This window comes from Phasianus colchicus, chromosome 3, assembly GCF_987193195.1.
Source record: "Phasianus colchicus chromosome 3, bPhaCol1.hap1.1, whole genome shotgun sequence".
Lineage (NCBI taxonomy): Eukaryota > Metazoa > Chordata > Aves > Galliformes > Phasianidae > Phasianus > Phasianus colchicus.
Genome location: NC_143438.1, coordinates 45168808 through 45182274, shown reverse-complemented (window position 1 = coordinate 45182274; position 13467 = coordinate 45168808). Strand labels below are relative to the sequence as shown.

Below are 13467 nucleotides of genomic sequence, written 5' to 3'. Positions count from 1 at the left end.
CAAGAGAAAAAGATTTTAGAGCTCTGGGAGAGACATTCAAATTCTGTGTGCATTTTTAAGACTTTATTTTTTCAGCACTTTGAACTTTCATGTCCTTCTGCTCATCTGATTTTCTGTTATTGCTGACAGCTGGGAAGTTTTTATGTAAACAGAAAACTCTGCTTTCATCTTTTGAGTTAACATCAGAAACACAGGGGAAACAGCTAAAAATGTGAATCATCATTGGTCAGAACCAAGCGTGAAACCTTTTTTGAAGCAAGCGGGATATATTTTGCGTTTTCCATCGAATTAGACAGCTTCTGTTTATGACTAAATGTGTTGCTAATTAAAAGTGATATGTAAAGGAATGAAGAGAAAAATGACTATTTAAGGCATTCTTAATCAAATGTGACAGTTGGATCTTTTTCTATAACCATTAAAGTCTACAGGAAATACATGAAAAATGAAATGTAAATTAGTGATGATCATTCAGAGGAAGCCTAGTCTATTTGTGTACCTGTTGATGAACCCTGATCTTGGTTCATCTAAAGTTCTTCAGATACTATTTTCTGCTATCCTCCTACAAACACGCAGTTAGTGTGTGACGGTAAGTAAATTTTGAGAGAGTGTTGAAAGAGACTGGTGTTGAAAGATTTCTGATGAGCACTTGGTAAGGGATTCTGTTGGGAAGGAAGCTAGTAGTGGAAATCATCAGGAATGACAGCTTGCTGACTTTCTGCTTGGAACAGTTTGCCTCCATTTGTGTAGTAAAGTCCTCTGTACTGGAAACATCAGAAGACAGTACCTCACTTCACTGCTTCCTACCCTTAGCTCGGGTTATTCAATTCCCATGGTGCTTGTAATGCCTTCCATTCATGGGTGGAAAACAAAAGTTGTTTGCCATACCATTGAGCTCCAGAAGTTGAGTTTCTCTTTAAGTACATCAGCTCCAGAATAACTTTTTTTTCTCTGAAGACTGCAGAGCAGTCATCAGTCTGAAGTTTGAAGTCCCACACCTTTCCTGGTTGTATATCATAGTTGAGACAAACTTTCAAGGACATCTGGTATTTATTAATGCTTTTACTATAGTTTCTGAAGTAGGCCTGGTGTTGAAAACACAAGTCATCCGGAGGTCACCTTGGCAATAGGTGAAATTCAAATGCTTATGGTGAGGATGATGTTGAATTATCCACTGCTTGAATATGTGCCACTAAGAAAGTGGTGTGGATGTGCTCAAAATTTTTTATATCTGGACAGGATCAGTCTGGACTAATTGCTATCATTTCCTTAGAGATAATTTGAATTTGCCATGATCTCTCTCATTGTTGACATAAAGACATTGATACACACACCTGATCTCATTTTGTGGCTACTTTTTTTGGCCACAGAATATCAGCGATTATAAATGTGTAACCATTTCTTTTCCTAATAAAATACAATGGGATGCTCTCTGTGAAAATATAAGATTGCAAAGAATGCTTATCATTTTTCCTTAGAAAATCATAATAAACTGTGTCTGTGTGTTTTATGCTGATTATTAATTTCTGAGTCTAAATGCTATTAAAGTGCAAGGGCTTCTAATTTCTTTTGAGCAAGGACTTAAAGTGGTTTTGATGACCAGACAAAGCTTTTGAAAGCTTTATTTCCTATTTCTTTCTCTTAAAGAAAGGGAAGAAAAAGTGTTACTATAGTAAGTTTTTAGTTTAGTTTGTTTTTGTGGAGGAAATGAACAGTCTGTGAAGGTTTGCTTACTCATTTTCTTACAAGCCCTTTTTTAAATAACTCAGTCTCCAGAAAAATCCAGTATCCAAAAAAGTCTGACTTAAAATTCCATATAAAAAATGATTGTGGTAAGACCAAAAGATGTTTGTCAAGCAAGGAGCTTTGTTTTAGGCATGTCTTGTAAAGGATGTTGTTATTCTTGACAACCAGAAACATGTTTTGTTTATTTAAAGAAGGTCTTTTTGCTCACATGCACCAACATGAATCGCCCACCAGTGAGTGGGTTCATTCGATAGTCAGTTAAATGAGTCATATTCATCAGTGCTTTGCACTTCTTTTCATGCAATTCTTTGTTGCTTATATTTACATTTTTGTAAACAATATTACAAACAAAATTAATAATTCATAATTATTGTTACGTAGTGTGCATAAATCTTTTAACAAGGCAGTTTTTTCTGCATTTAAAAAAACGCCAAATAAACAATATTCCAAATCAGTATGGTTGTCCTGTGGAAGTACAGAAGTTATTTTTAGGAAAGGCAGAGCTCTACACAGCAGTATGTGTTGTATTGATGATCATAAATTACAGATAAAATACTCTTCTGCTGTATTTTGAGTGCTGTTTTCCCTTTCACTAGGGCATTCAAGCAGACAGATTCAGTAAGAGCTAATGTATCATAGAAGGGAAAATTGTGATACGTTGATTTCCACACCACAGTGCTCAGCAAAACAGAAAGAAGACATAATCCCTGCCCCATGGATAAAGCAGTTTATACATAAGCGTTTCCAGAAGAAGCCAGGGAAAAGAAAGGGAGGAAATAGTGTTAAAAGAGAAGCAAATAGATCTTACTTGAAGGCATTTACAAAACTAATATATTCAAGACAGAGAGAGAGAATACTGGAAAAAAAAAAAAAACAAAACTATTGATCAAAACCACCTTCTGTTATAAATATACTCTGCCCAACAGCACCTCGTAACTTCCACTTTATGGACAAAAATCAGAGTGGTTTTAAAGGAGAAGTAGGGCCACCAATTGAAAAACTGTCAATGATGAAGGGGAAGAGAGAACTTCCTCCGTTAGCTGGAGTTCTATCAGGGCAATGAAACAAGACTTTCATTAGCAAAATACATGCTGGCTAGCAGATGAGGACTGAATGCCAGTCACTTACAGTATAAGCACACTAGCCAGGGTGGTATTTCATTTCATCTAGAACTGTGTATGTGTTTTGGGTCCTCTCCAAAATAGTTCCAAAGCCTGGCATCTGAAAAGAACTTGAAGTTCAAATCAAAAGCATGTTAGACTGGCTTATATTTTCATAGAAGTGATAATGCTGCTGTAGGCTCAAGAATAAGTGTACCATTGTCTGTAGTCATGGGGGAGATAGCAGGATGGAAATAGGGAGGAAATTCTTCTGGGGGAAGCTGGACATTTTCCACCACTGTCCCATCTTGGGTATATTTTGCAGTTTTTGGTAAAGGATTAGAATTGATGTCAGTTCTTTAATGTTTATAAGAAGGACCTACACCTCTGGAGCACAATTTTTCATACCAGTAGCACAGACCTATTTGTGTACTTATCTTGTCATGTTGCGTTTTGTCCCAGTCTTTACTTTTGGTATCTCTTCATCTGCTGTCCCTACCTTTAGGTCTAGAACACTTGTGTTCCTTCCTTAGAATGCTGTAACTGATATAGTTTTTAAAAATATTACTCTTAAATATCTCTTTCTACTGTTAAATTAACTGAAAATTTATGAGTGCTAGTTGAAAGAGCAGGAGTATTTCTTAAGTTTCTTTGAGTATTTACCTCCCTCTCCCACCTGTGACTGCTTCAGCTGGCTATTACAGCCTGTCTTGGCTAAACATTATGCTTTTGGTGAAAAGGATTGCTTAGCTTGTGCTTACACTGTTCTTAGAACAGCGAGGCTTCCAGTTCAATTTAGAGCTTCTTCTGTCCTACTATCCTACAAGTAATAAACACTAGTAAGTATTTTTTTTTTCTTTTGTATTCGCTCCTGTAATTTTTGTAGACCATGGTAAGTATGGGCAGAGTCTCTAAAGGCAAGTTCTCTGATCTCTGGTGGCAAGACCCATAGGACTCTAGTGATTGATGTTTTGAGGAAGTTTCTGTGCTTCCATTACTCCATGGAGTATTTTGCATCATCTTGACCACCTAATAACAAGTCTATCTGTTACACAGAGGTATTATGCTTCATCTTCCTGACCCACTTTGTGAAATAATATGAAGGTAGGTGCTGAAATAAGTGTTGAATCATGCTGCCTGCATAATAATTTGATTGCATGCCTTAAAGAATCTGAAGTCTTGTGTGATCGTTTACTTTACTTTAGAGAGAAGCATTTGGCAGTTCCCAGTTCTTGTGTAGTAGAGATCAAAAGACGTGGAAAGAATAGGCTGTATACTAACACTGTGAATTAGTCTCAAGTTTCTGTGGAGACTGGCACAACCTGGACTAATTGTATCCTTACTTTAAAGCCTTTTAAAGTTAACTATTATGTCAGCCACTGGGAAACCTATAAATGAAATTCAGGTGGAAAGGCTTGCAAATGGTATATCAAGCAAGAACCTACTGAGGACTTAGAGCTGCAGGAAGAAAGTAAAATGGGCATCTGCTGCGGTGACCCTTAAGTGCAAGCCCAATCTAATTAGTTATAGAAAGGAGTTGTTTGTTACTCAAATAGAAGAAATGTCTGGAATTCTTAAGATCGCTTTAGACAAAACAGTCTATAGCTTGTTTTGGCAGTGACTGCTTTTATCTTATTCCTTTGTTTGTAAACAAAGCTAGCACCTCCTAGACTATTGAGCGAGGATTCTTTTAATGGTCGTTCTTTTCTGTGCAGAAGTGGGCAGTCAGTCAGCTACTTCTAAGTACAGCTTTTGCAAGGGACTAATAAACATTGAAAAACAAGTCTAAATATTTCTTAATATACAAAGAGAGAAAGAGAAGGAGGTTATGTTTGACAGAGGTCTGTTTATGCTACAGAAGAAAACTTTCATTCCGAAAAACAAGGAGAAGCTTACATGTGAGTTAAAAGAATGATATTTGGCATGGCTAGTTCTGTTAGTGAATGGTCTTAGCTTCCACTTTAATGAGTAGTAGTTCTGCTTAAACTTTTCTATCCATAAATGACCTTCAAGAGACTATTGTTAAGGGTTTGGTTAGGTTAATAACATGATACTTGTATTTTTCATTACTAAACTGCAGAAAAGGAGATTCCAATATAAAGAAAATGTTGGTGAGATAGGTCTGGTAGTCAAAAATAAGTAGGTGTTCTGTGGCATTACTTAAAGATATAATCACTGGGTCTTGCAAGGTACTGAACAAAAGGGTCACCATGAGGGCAAGTCTTACGTCAGACAGTTGTAGGGCAATTATTTGCGAGTTAAGACAAAAAAATGCTACTGAACTGAAGGCCACAAAGAATGGGGAAGAAATACGGAAAAAGAAAACTGGAAAGTCTTCTGATTAACTAAGGGTAGATATCTAAGGTTTTTGAACCAAACAATGTTACTGTCTTTCTCTTATTCACTTCAGGAAGCCTGTGGAAATAGTTTGCTAGATTTTGTGACATCATGGGGCTGATCTATATGTGTATCTCAGTTTTTTTCACTTCTGGCAGAAAGCTCTCTAGTTTGCTCTCATCAAGTAAGGACTTTCTGAAGTCAGCACTTTGATCCTTTGTAAACTGTCAGGAAACATTTCCTTGTCCTCTCACTTCCTAGGAAGCTCCCTTGAGCTGTCCTGCACTTGTTGCTTTTTACTGACATATTGCCTCTCCAGAGGGACACCACAATATATGTGGTCAGGATATATTTATCCTGATTGTTCCAACTTGAAGTGAGGTTACTGTGCAAGGTTTAAAGTCAGGCTGCTGTGTACAAAGGTAGAACCAGAAACTTAAAAGTCAGTCAAACAAAAAGCTATCGCATCATTTGGTCTAGCATTGTGAGGAAAAAGCCATGGGCTTAGCTCAGATGTTGGCAACAAGCAGACCAAAGGGCTGTAGCACATCTCTGATGAAGAAAGGCTGAGGAAGTTGTGCTGCTTCTGCTTAGAGAAGAGAAGGCTTCAGGAAGACCTTGTTGCAGCTGTCTAGTACTTGAGGGAATCTTGTAGCAGGAGGGGAACTGACTTTTTATGTGGATGGATAGTGATAGGGCAAAAGGGAAATGACTTTAAGCTAGAAATGGAGAGATTTAAGTTTAAATGTTAGGAATTGGCCTCACCACCCTCTGAATAAATATGGCAGAGCTGCCCAGAGAAGCTGTGGTGCCCCATCCCTGGGGACTAGGCTGAGGGGTGACCCTGGGCAGCTGAGCTGCTGAGGGGCAGCCCTGCCCACAGCACAGGATGGGACTGAGTGGATTTCAAGGTCTCTTCCAGCACAAGCCATTCTGTGATTAAGGGTAGATACTCTGCTGGAGATGCAGGAGTCCATTGGTCTTGTTGGTGTATATTTTTAAGTCCTCTAGCTTAAGCAAGGGATTTTAAAATGGCTGTATCAGACAAATACAGGTTTGAGACAGCTATAATATCATGATATAGTGTATATTTAATGCAATTACTGTAAAAAAAAAAAAGTTACATTTTATGATGTTTTTTAGAATGGTGGTACAGTAAAGAAAAAACACGTGACCATTTTTTAAACTTGCAATAAGACTTTCTGAGTTTCTCTTCGAAACATGCAAACAAAACTAAAAGCATAAATTGCCATTATAGTCTGTCAAGTAGTAAAATTAATTTCAGAACTACTGCCTCTGGCAACTTGCATCCCCTTATACATTGTTTGCCTTCCTTTCTGTAATGCCAGTGCAAATTCTGATGTGCCTACAGATTAGAAGTCAGTTAAGTAATTATAATATGAGAGATGAATTATAACTCTAGACCAAGATCTACCTATTAAACAGGAACCAAAGAAAAGTAAAATGAAACTTCTATAATAGGTAGTGTACTTATGGGTTTGACGCTGTGCTGTACGTATCTATTAAATAGCTGGCAGAGTCAGAGTTGAGGCAGCAGCTCTTGATCATGATGCTAGGTGATGTGGATTAATGAGAACAAAACCAAACTGAATAAAGAGGCAGTATCATTGTGAACTTCAGTCCTGGTAGATGCTTGATAGTGTTCATTGGAGGTAAACTTGAAGAGTTTTTCCTTCATGGAGGGTTCAAAATTGGTTGCTGCACTGAAGAAATGAATGCAGATTTCACTGCTGCAGATGCAACCTCTTCAATGTCTGCCTGCTGTCAAAGTAAAACCAAACTATGCTAAAGGGGCTAAAGTATGGGGTGGAATGCAACAATCAATTTTTTAATTTTTTAGGTTTTAAGAAAAATTAAAGTACACTAAGGGAATGAACAGTTTAAATAAAAATGGAGGTAATGATGATCTAGAATTTCTAATATTCTTTTCAAAAAGAGGTGTTCAAGCAAAGTGAAAAGTGGCAAACTTGGTTCTTTTACCCAAGTGGATTGTCAAATCAGCTGGCCCTAAGAACATTCAGTGAATAAATAAGATGCTGGATGACACCAAATGAGAACTAAGTTAATACCAGTATTTTTTTTAAATAAGAGTTAATTGTAGGTACTTTTAAAAGGAATGTCACACAATATACTTCCAGGTTAAGACTGTCTTTTCTGTGAGTCAGGCTGAGTCCATTGTGGTGATAAACAATTCTGTTTTTTCCTCAGAGTGGCACTATGTGCAATTTTCTTAGAAAACTTCTGTTGATTACTCAATTGGGTAATCACTGTATGATACAGTACGGGAGCTTCAGTGTCCTAATGTTAGACTTTATATTTCTCCTTGTGTACAACTTATTTTGAGAGTTTGTGTTAGAGGTGGATTCTGCAGCTTGTAATGCATTACCCAGAGGGTAATGTTTTTGTCACTGAAGGCATTTCATGAAAGTTGTGCTCCAAGATACACGGAAAATGTTTGTATTATCAGTACGACTGATGTTATCTCTGCACTGTGCAATTCTAGGTAGTTCTAATGAAATGAGGATCCTGTGTCAAAGGGAGACAGGACAATGAGATAAAATGGATAGGATAGTTGAGTTGTATGTTAAAATGGTGCAAGGATGCTTTCACTTACATTAATATTGGGCATCCCAAAAGTCACATTGAAATCCTTAATGGAAGGAAACCACAAGGCAAATTTTAAGTAAGTGGTCCAGTAGAGTGAAGTAGCTTGAAGTGGTGATGAAGGAACCAGTCTTAGAAGCTATACCTGAAATGGTGTTGCTTCTTGTTGTCTTTGCATTCTTCGTTTGGGGCTTCAGTTCAAAAGAGCACTGCAACGTCCTTCTCATCTCCTGCAGTTTGCATCATACTGCTTGATTCACTGCTTCCTCTTTGTCAAATCCAATTCAGCAGCTCCCTTTTGCAAGATGATACACTGGGTGTTCTCTAAATATCTTGTACACTTCTGAGCAGTATAGATTTTAAAATTATTTATGTATGACACAAGAAAATTAAAAATAGAACTGTTTATAACAGAACTTCATGCATAGGCGCAGAAGAAAATATAGGGATAGGTTCTGTTATGACTACACGTTTAGAGTAAGAATTTTATTAATAGAGAATATATTCATTGCTATAGAACTAATACTCTGTTGGGGATGGACACAGATGTGTAGCAGATCACCTTCTGAGTTACCACTCACACGAAGATTACTTCAAAAAAAAAAAAAAAAGCCTGGTACTCACAGTTAGCTCTAGATATATTTTGATTATGTGTTAGGACCCATTTCATGACACCAATAACAATTGCCAGGTTTTCCACACATTGTTAGTAGAATTTGGAAGAAATAGGCGGTCAATGTAACTGCGGGCAATCAGAACAACCATCCTAGAACATCCTGCTTGTGACTGAGAACATGAGAAACTTTTCATTATAATTCTACATTCAAAAATTTTCTGAACTTGATCACTGACTTGCTTTCTTTCCAAAAAAAAAAAAAAAAGGAAGTGCAGAATCAAATAAAATACATTTGATGCTTTCCAAACCTTTGTGGAACCTGGGCAGTGAGATAAGCGTAGTATTTTCAGACCGGGTTCTTAAGTTAGACTTTGCACTGCCTTTCCCCTTCCCAGGATAAGCTATAGTAGGAGAATGGTGCATAAATCTCCATGTCCATGTTATGGCAGGGTGCCTCAAATGATGAATACTGTCACATTTTGATTAAAAAAAAAAAAAATTGAAGTCCATAAAAAAAATAATAAATTCAGTTCACTGAATTGAATGTTGCTTCCTTAACATTTTTTCATCCTGAACTCATTTAGTAGAGGAAATGGATATTTCATCAGACATGGATTTGACGTTCCATCACATTATACAGTAAACAGTACAAACGATGTTATTTTTTTAAATGGAGAAGCTGAAAGAGCTAAGACAGAAGATGCTGTAAGGCACTGGTTATCTCATTTAAACAGATATTAAATGTGGGTGCCAGTGGTGTGATCATCAGCTGCTTCCCACTTTGTGAATAAATTGTTTAGGAGTCTTTTTGCCTACCAGATGTGACCTAGATTTAGATTTCCAAAGGCAAAAAAAAGTCTATTGTGTGGGGAAAAAAACAATTGTGGGTAAAATGCATGGTAAATGAGCTTATCTCACTTTTCCAGGTGTTTAAGCTAATATATTATGGAATTACAGCTTCATTTATGAGAAGTAATTGAGGAAAATGTTCCAGCAAATCAAATTTGGATAAAGGCTTAGGATAGTTATTGTGTTGTGAGTAAGTTTTTAAATGGCAGAAAGAAAGGGGAGCCAGAAGAGATAATAAAAAATATAGGAATTTGTGAGTCTGTGAAAAGGCTCTTACAAAAGGGTCAGGACTGACTGTGATATCCTACCTTGTTGTGGTCTAACAATGTCAGGAAACAATATGAAAAATCATATTTCTGTCAATGCATATAAAAGCAGGATTTATCTTCCAGAAAGATCACAAATTAGTATCTGTTGGCTCTGGTTAAGATTAATGGCATCAATAAGTGTATAGAAATGGTGAGAGTAACATCCTTATTCTTTTTTTTCCTCCTTTTACTTATTCCATAGGGGCTGCTACTCGAAAACCAGACCCAGAGCCTGAGAAGCAGACTGACCATACTGTTAAAATTGCTGGAGTCATCGCAGGCATCTTGCTGTTTGTCATTATATTTCTGGGGGTTGTGCTGGTAATGAAGAAAAGGTGAGTGATTAGTAGATATTTTCTATGTAAATGTTCATATCACAGCATCTCCTATAAAGTTCTCAATCTGATATTGACATAAATTTCCAGCCACCTTTGTGTCCTTTGTCACAATTTAGGAAACAGTGCTCCCTCGTATCCCTCAAAGCTTTGTTGAGATTTTATAAAAACCACAGCATCTGTTTCTTTCTACAACATTTTCTATGAATTAATATTTGTGGCTTCATTATAAAAGAAAAACAACTCAAGGTTAATGATTCTTGCACTTTATGCATTAGTACTGCATGATGGACTCTAATAATAGAACAGCATCTCTATCCTGAAAGGGTGAGTTTCCACTCTATCCAGCAGATCAGCTCAAAGTTAGATGTAATTTCATTCTTGAACATAAAAGAAAGCCTCAGTCAGGAGCTACAGCTAAGGTAATTTGTGATAAGAATAGGGTCTGTATTGCTTGGCATAAACTTCATTCCCTGAAAACAAATGATAATGTGATGGTGCTGAATGTTTCCAAATGTCAGCTCAGTGCAGACATGTATTGAGATTGTTCTGATTTGAGATCATATGAAAACTGCTGTAACGTTAGAGATGTAAGGCTTTTAAGTCTGCTCATTGTTTTCAACATTGTAAAAGGGGGAAAAAGGGGGATGAAGTATCTTGCAGCAAGGGAGGTGGCATGTGTAAGAAAATCCTTGCGATGATAGAAGTCAAGATTGGGTGAAATTCATTAGCAGACAAGGTCAAAGCTTTTGGTTATATGTTGAGGGATATGAGATTTGCAGCTGTAGAGGTGGAGTTGAGGATGTGTGAGCTGTGCAGAGGGTCTCAGTCACTAATTCTCCATACATATCTATCGTAGTCATCCTACTGTCCCATAACCCCTCTCCTCCTTGCCATTCACCTGGTATTATCCCCTCCCCTTTTCTTCTTTTGCAAGCAGTCTTGGCCTGATTCTACTCATTCCAAAACTGTGACTTAGTTGTATGATAACTAGTTTGGCAGGTCTGAGGTAGTCCAAACCCCTGAGCTGCCTGAAATTCTTTGAGAATGTGAACAGCGGAGCTGTACAGAGAGGGAGGCAGCTGCTTGGCAGTGCCTCAGGGCAGGCTATGCAAGCAGCTGCTTTTCACTTCCCTTGAAGACAGAAATGGGTCCATCAGGTAGGAGAGAAAAGTGAGCTGTGGCTGGGGCAGAGGGCTACATCATGATAAGGGGTAGGGAAAGTTGTCAAAAGTTGCTATGCAGAAGAGACAAAGGCTTAAGCCCCACAGTAAGTCTGGCTGGGGCAAAATAGACTGTGTAACCAAATCTTAAAGTGCAATGCAGCAGAGTTGAAATCTGTTCTGATTTTTTTTTTCAATATTTTTTTCTTCCCAATTCTGATTCCCTGCATCATTCATACCTTCCATTTTAACAGTTAAACTCCCAGAATTTTCCTTAGGGCTAGAGGCAGCACTTGGCATGCAGTGAGGAAGGCTTCTTGCATTGTCTGGCCAGTCCTTCATGTAATTCCTGACCAGCATTATCATTCTCTCTTTCCCCTTCTGAGTATCCTTAAGTATCTGCATCAAAGTTAGAATATATTCAAACACAAGGCACAAGTTCTTTGTCTCAAAGGGTGAGAATTGCAAATGACCCAAATGGATTGTCAGGGTCTGTGGCTGAATGAATGCTATACTGGCTCTTGCTTCACTCTCTGGGGAAGAGCTCTTTGATAGTATAATTGTTAGAGGCAGGAAGGTTTGAATCTTAAGTGTTTGGATGTTAATGCAGAAGGGTGCTTGTTTCCTTCTGTCTATCACATTGCAGTAATTAACTCATAATTCTGTTGTTAGGAAGAAAGTGCATTATGTGAGCTTCTTCAGTGTTTGAAATAAATCTGCTTGTGGAGAGATGAAACTATTGAAAGTACAAGTCCAGGAACTCTTGTTACCAAATATGCACAACTCCATTGCATATGATATCATTAAATTCAACATGTCCCAGAATCATGCTGTAGCCTTGAATGAAACTGTAAAATGAGTTGAGGTGAATAATAACAAGGAAGAATGGTTCATCTGTGTAACAGAATGTGACTAGGCTGTAATGAGAGTATCAGGAGATGGGTATATTGTGTCCCAGACCTCTAAAACAGATGCTGTATAATAGGTCTTGAATACATTTATGCTCACAATTTAAACAAAAAATGGAGCAATTATTCAATAGATTGTTATTGGTACATTAATTCAGTATGCTATTGAAAGTCCCTATGATTTCACCTTGGTTCAGTTACTGTGTATACATTATGCATTTAAAGAAAGTATGTAAATCATCCCAAAGGCTTATTGTACCTGCATTGTTTTTGCAGTTTTACGATTCTTTAGGTGCTACTTCATGAAACAGTCTTTTCAATGTCACATATCATTTGACTACTGCAGTTTGTCACTTTATTTCATATACTTTATCAGGAGCCTTACTGGAGTGAAGAACTGATCAGAAAGTAAAATAGCAACTAGCACCTCAATGGCACCTGTCCTCTGAGAACCACTTTCCTTACTGCGTTGTTATGAGTAGACTCTTAGGGCTACAGTGCTAGGATTTACTATGCCAAATCTACATGCTCAGGAACTTGCTGTGGTTGCAATTGGCTGCAGCAATATCGCATTCCATTATCCCAAGGCATATCCCAAAGAATGTGCTTTCTGTTATTCATCCTTTCACTGAAATGAGTTGTAGATGCACCTCAGGGATGGGATACCATCCAAAGACCTACACAGACTCAAGCAGCACACCCAGGAGAAGCTCGTTAAGTTCAACAAAGCCAAGTGCAACATCTTGCACTTGGGTCATAATAACCCCTAATATCGCTACTGACTGGGGAACAAAAGGATAAAGCACAGTCCTGTTGAAAAAGATATGGGAGGTGGCAAACTGGATATAACAGCCCAGAAAGTCACCTGTATCCTGGCCTGCATCAAAGTGTGAGAGCCCCTCCACTCTGCACTGGCAAAACCTCACCTAGAGTACTACATCCAGATGTGGAGTCCTCAGTACAGAAGGTATGTCAGCCTCTTGGTGTGCATCCAGAGGAAGGCCACAAAAATGATCCAAGGGGTGGAACACCTCCCTAAGAAGATGGGCTGACAGAGCGAGGGAGAAGGCTCTGGGGAGACTTGATGGTGGCCTTTCACTATCTAAAGGAGGACTATAAGAAAGAAAGGGTCTGTCATGATAGGACCATGTTGTAACCGTGTCTTTGCTCACCAGGGGCCTTTACCAGTCACCTAAGTTAAGCCACCAGACAGCCTTTGTGTTTGGTGTCAAGCACCACAGGCTTTCAACAAATCAACTTCTTTTGGCATTAATTCAGTAGTTAAAAGACCAGCCCAATGCTCAAAGTGAAACTTTGAATGCAACACAGATATGCTTTGCATATGGCTCCTGTAGTATGGCTGTATGTAGAAAAGTTCTACAAACACCACTAGTCATTAGTCATCATTATTTAATGCATTATATAATGGTCTTATGAAGATGCTATATTGTAAACTGGGTCACAGAGAGATTAGGCAACCTAA

At 38.0% G+C, this 13467-nt stretch overlaps 1 protein-coding gene across 8 annotated transcripts in view; it reads left to right on the top strand.

Annotated features, from left to right (window-relative positions):
• Positions 1-13467, top strand: part of PTPRM (protein tyrosine phosphatase receptor type M) — a 460562-nt gene that overhangs the window by 297880 nt on the left and 149215 nt on the right. For all 8 annotated transcript variants that reach the window (XM_031588942.2, XM_090137388.1, XM_090137384.1 and 5 more), the window contains one exon: positions 9781-9913. In XM_031588942.2, coding sequence (XP_031444802.1) covers positions 9781-9913 — 133 coding nt within the window. The remainder of the gene's footprint in view (positions 1-9780; positions 9914-13467) is intronic.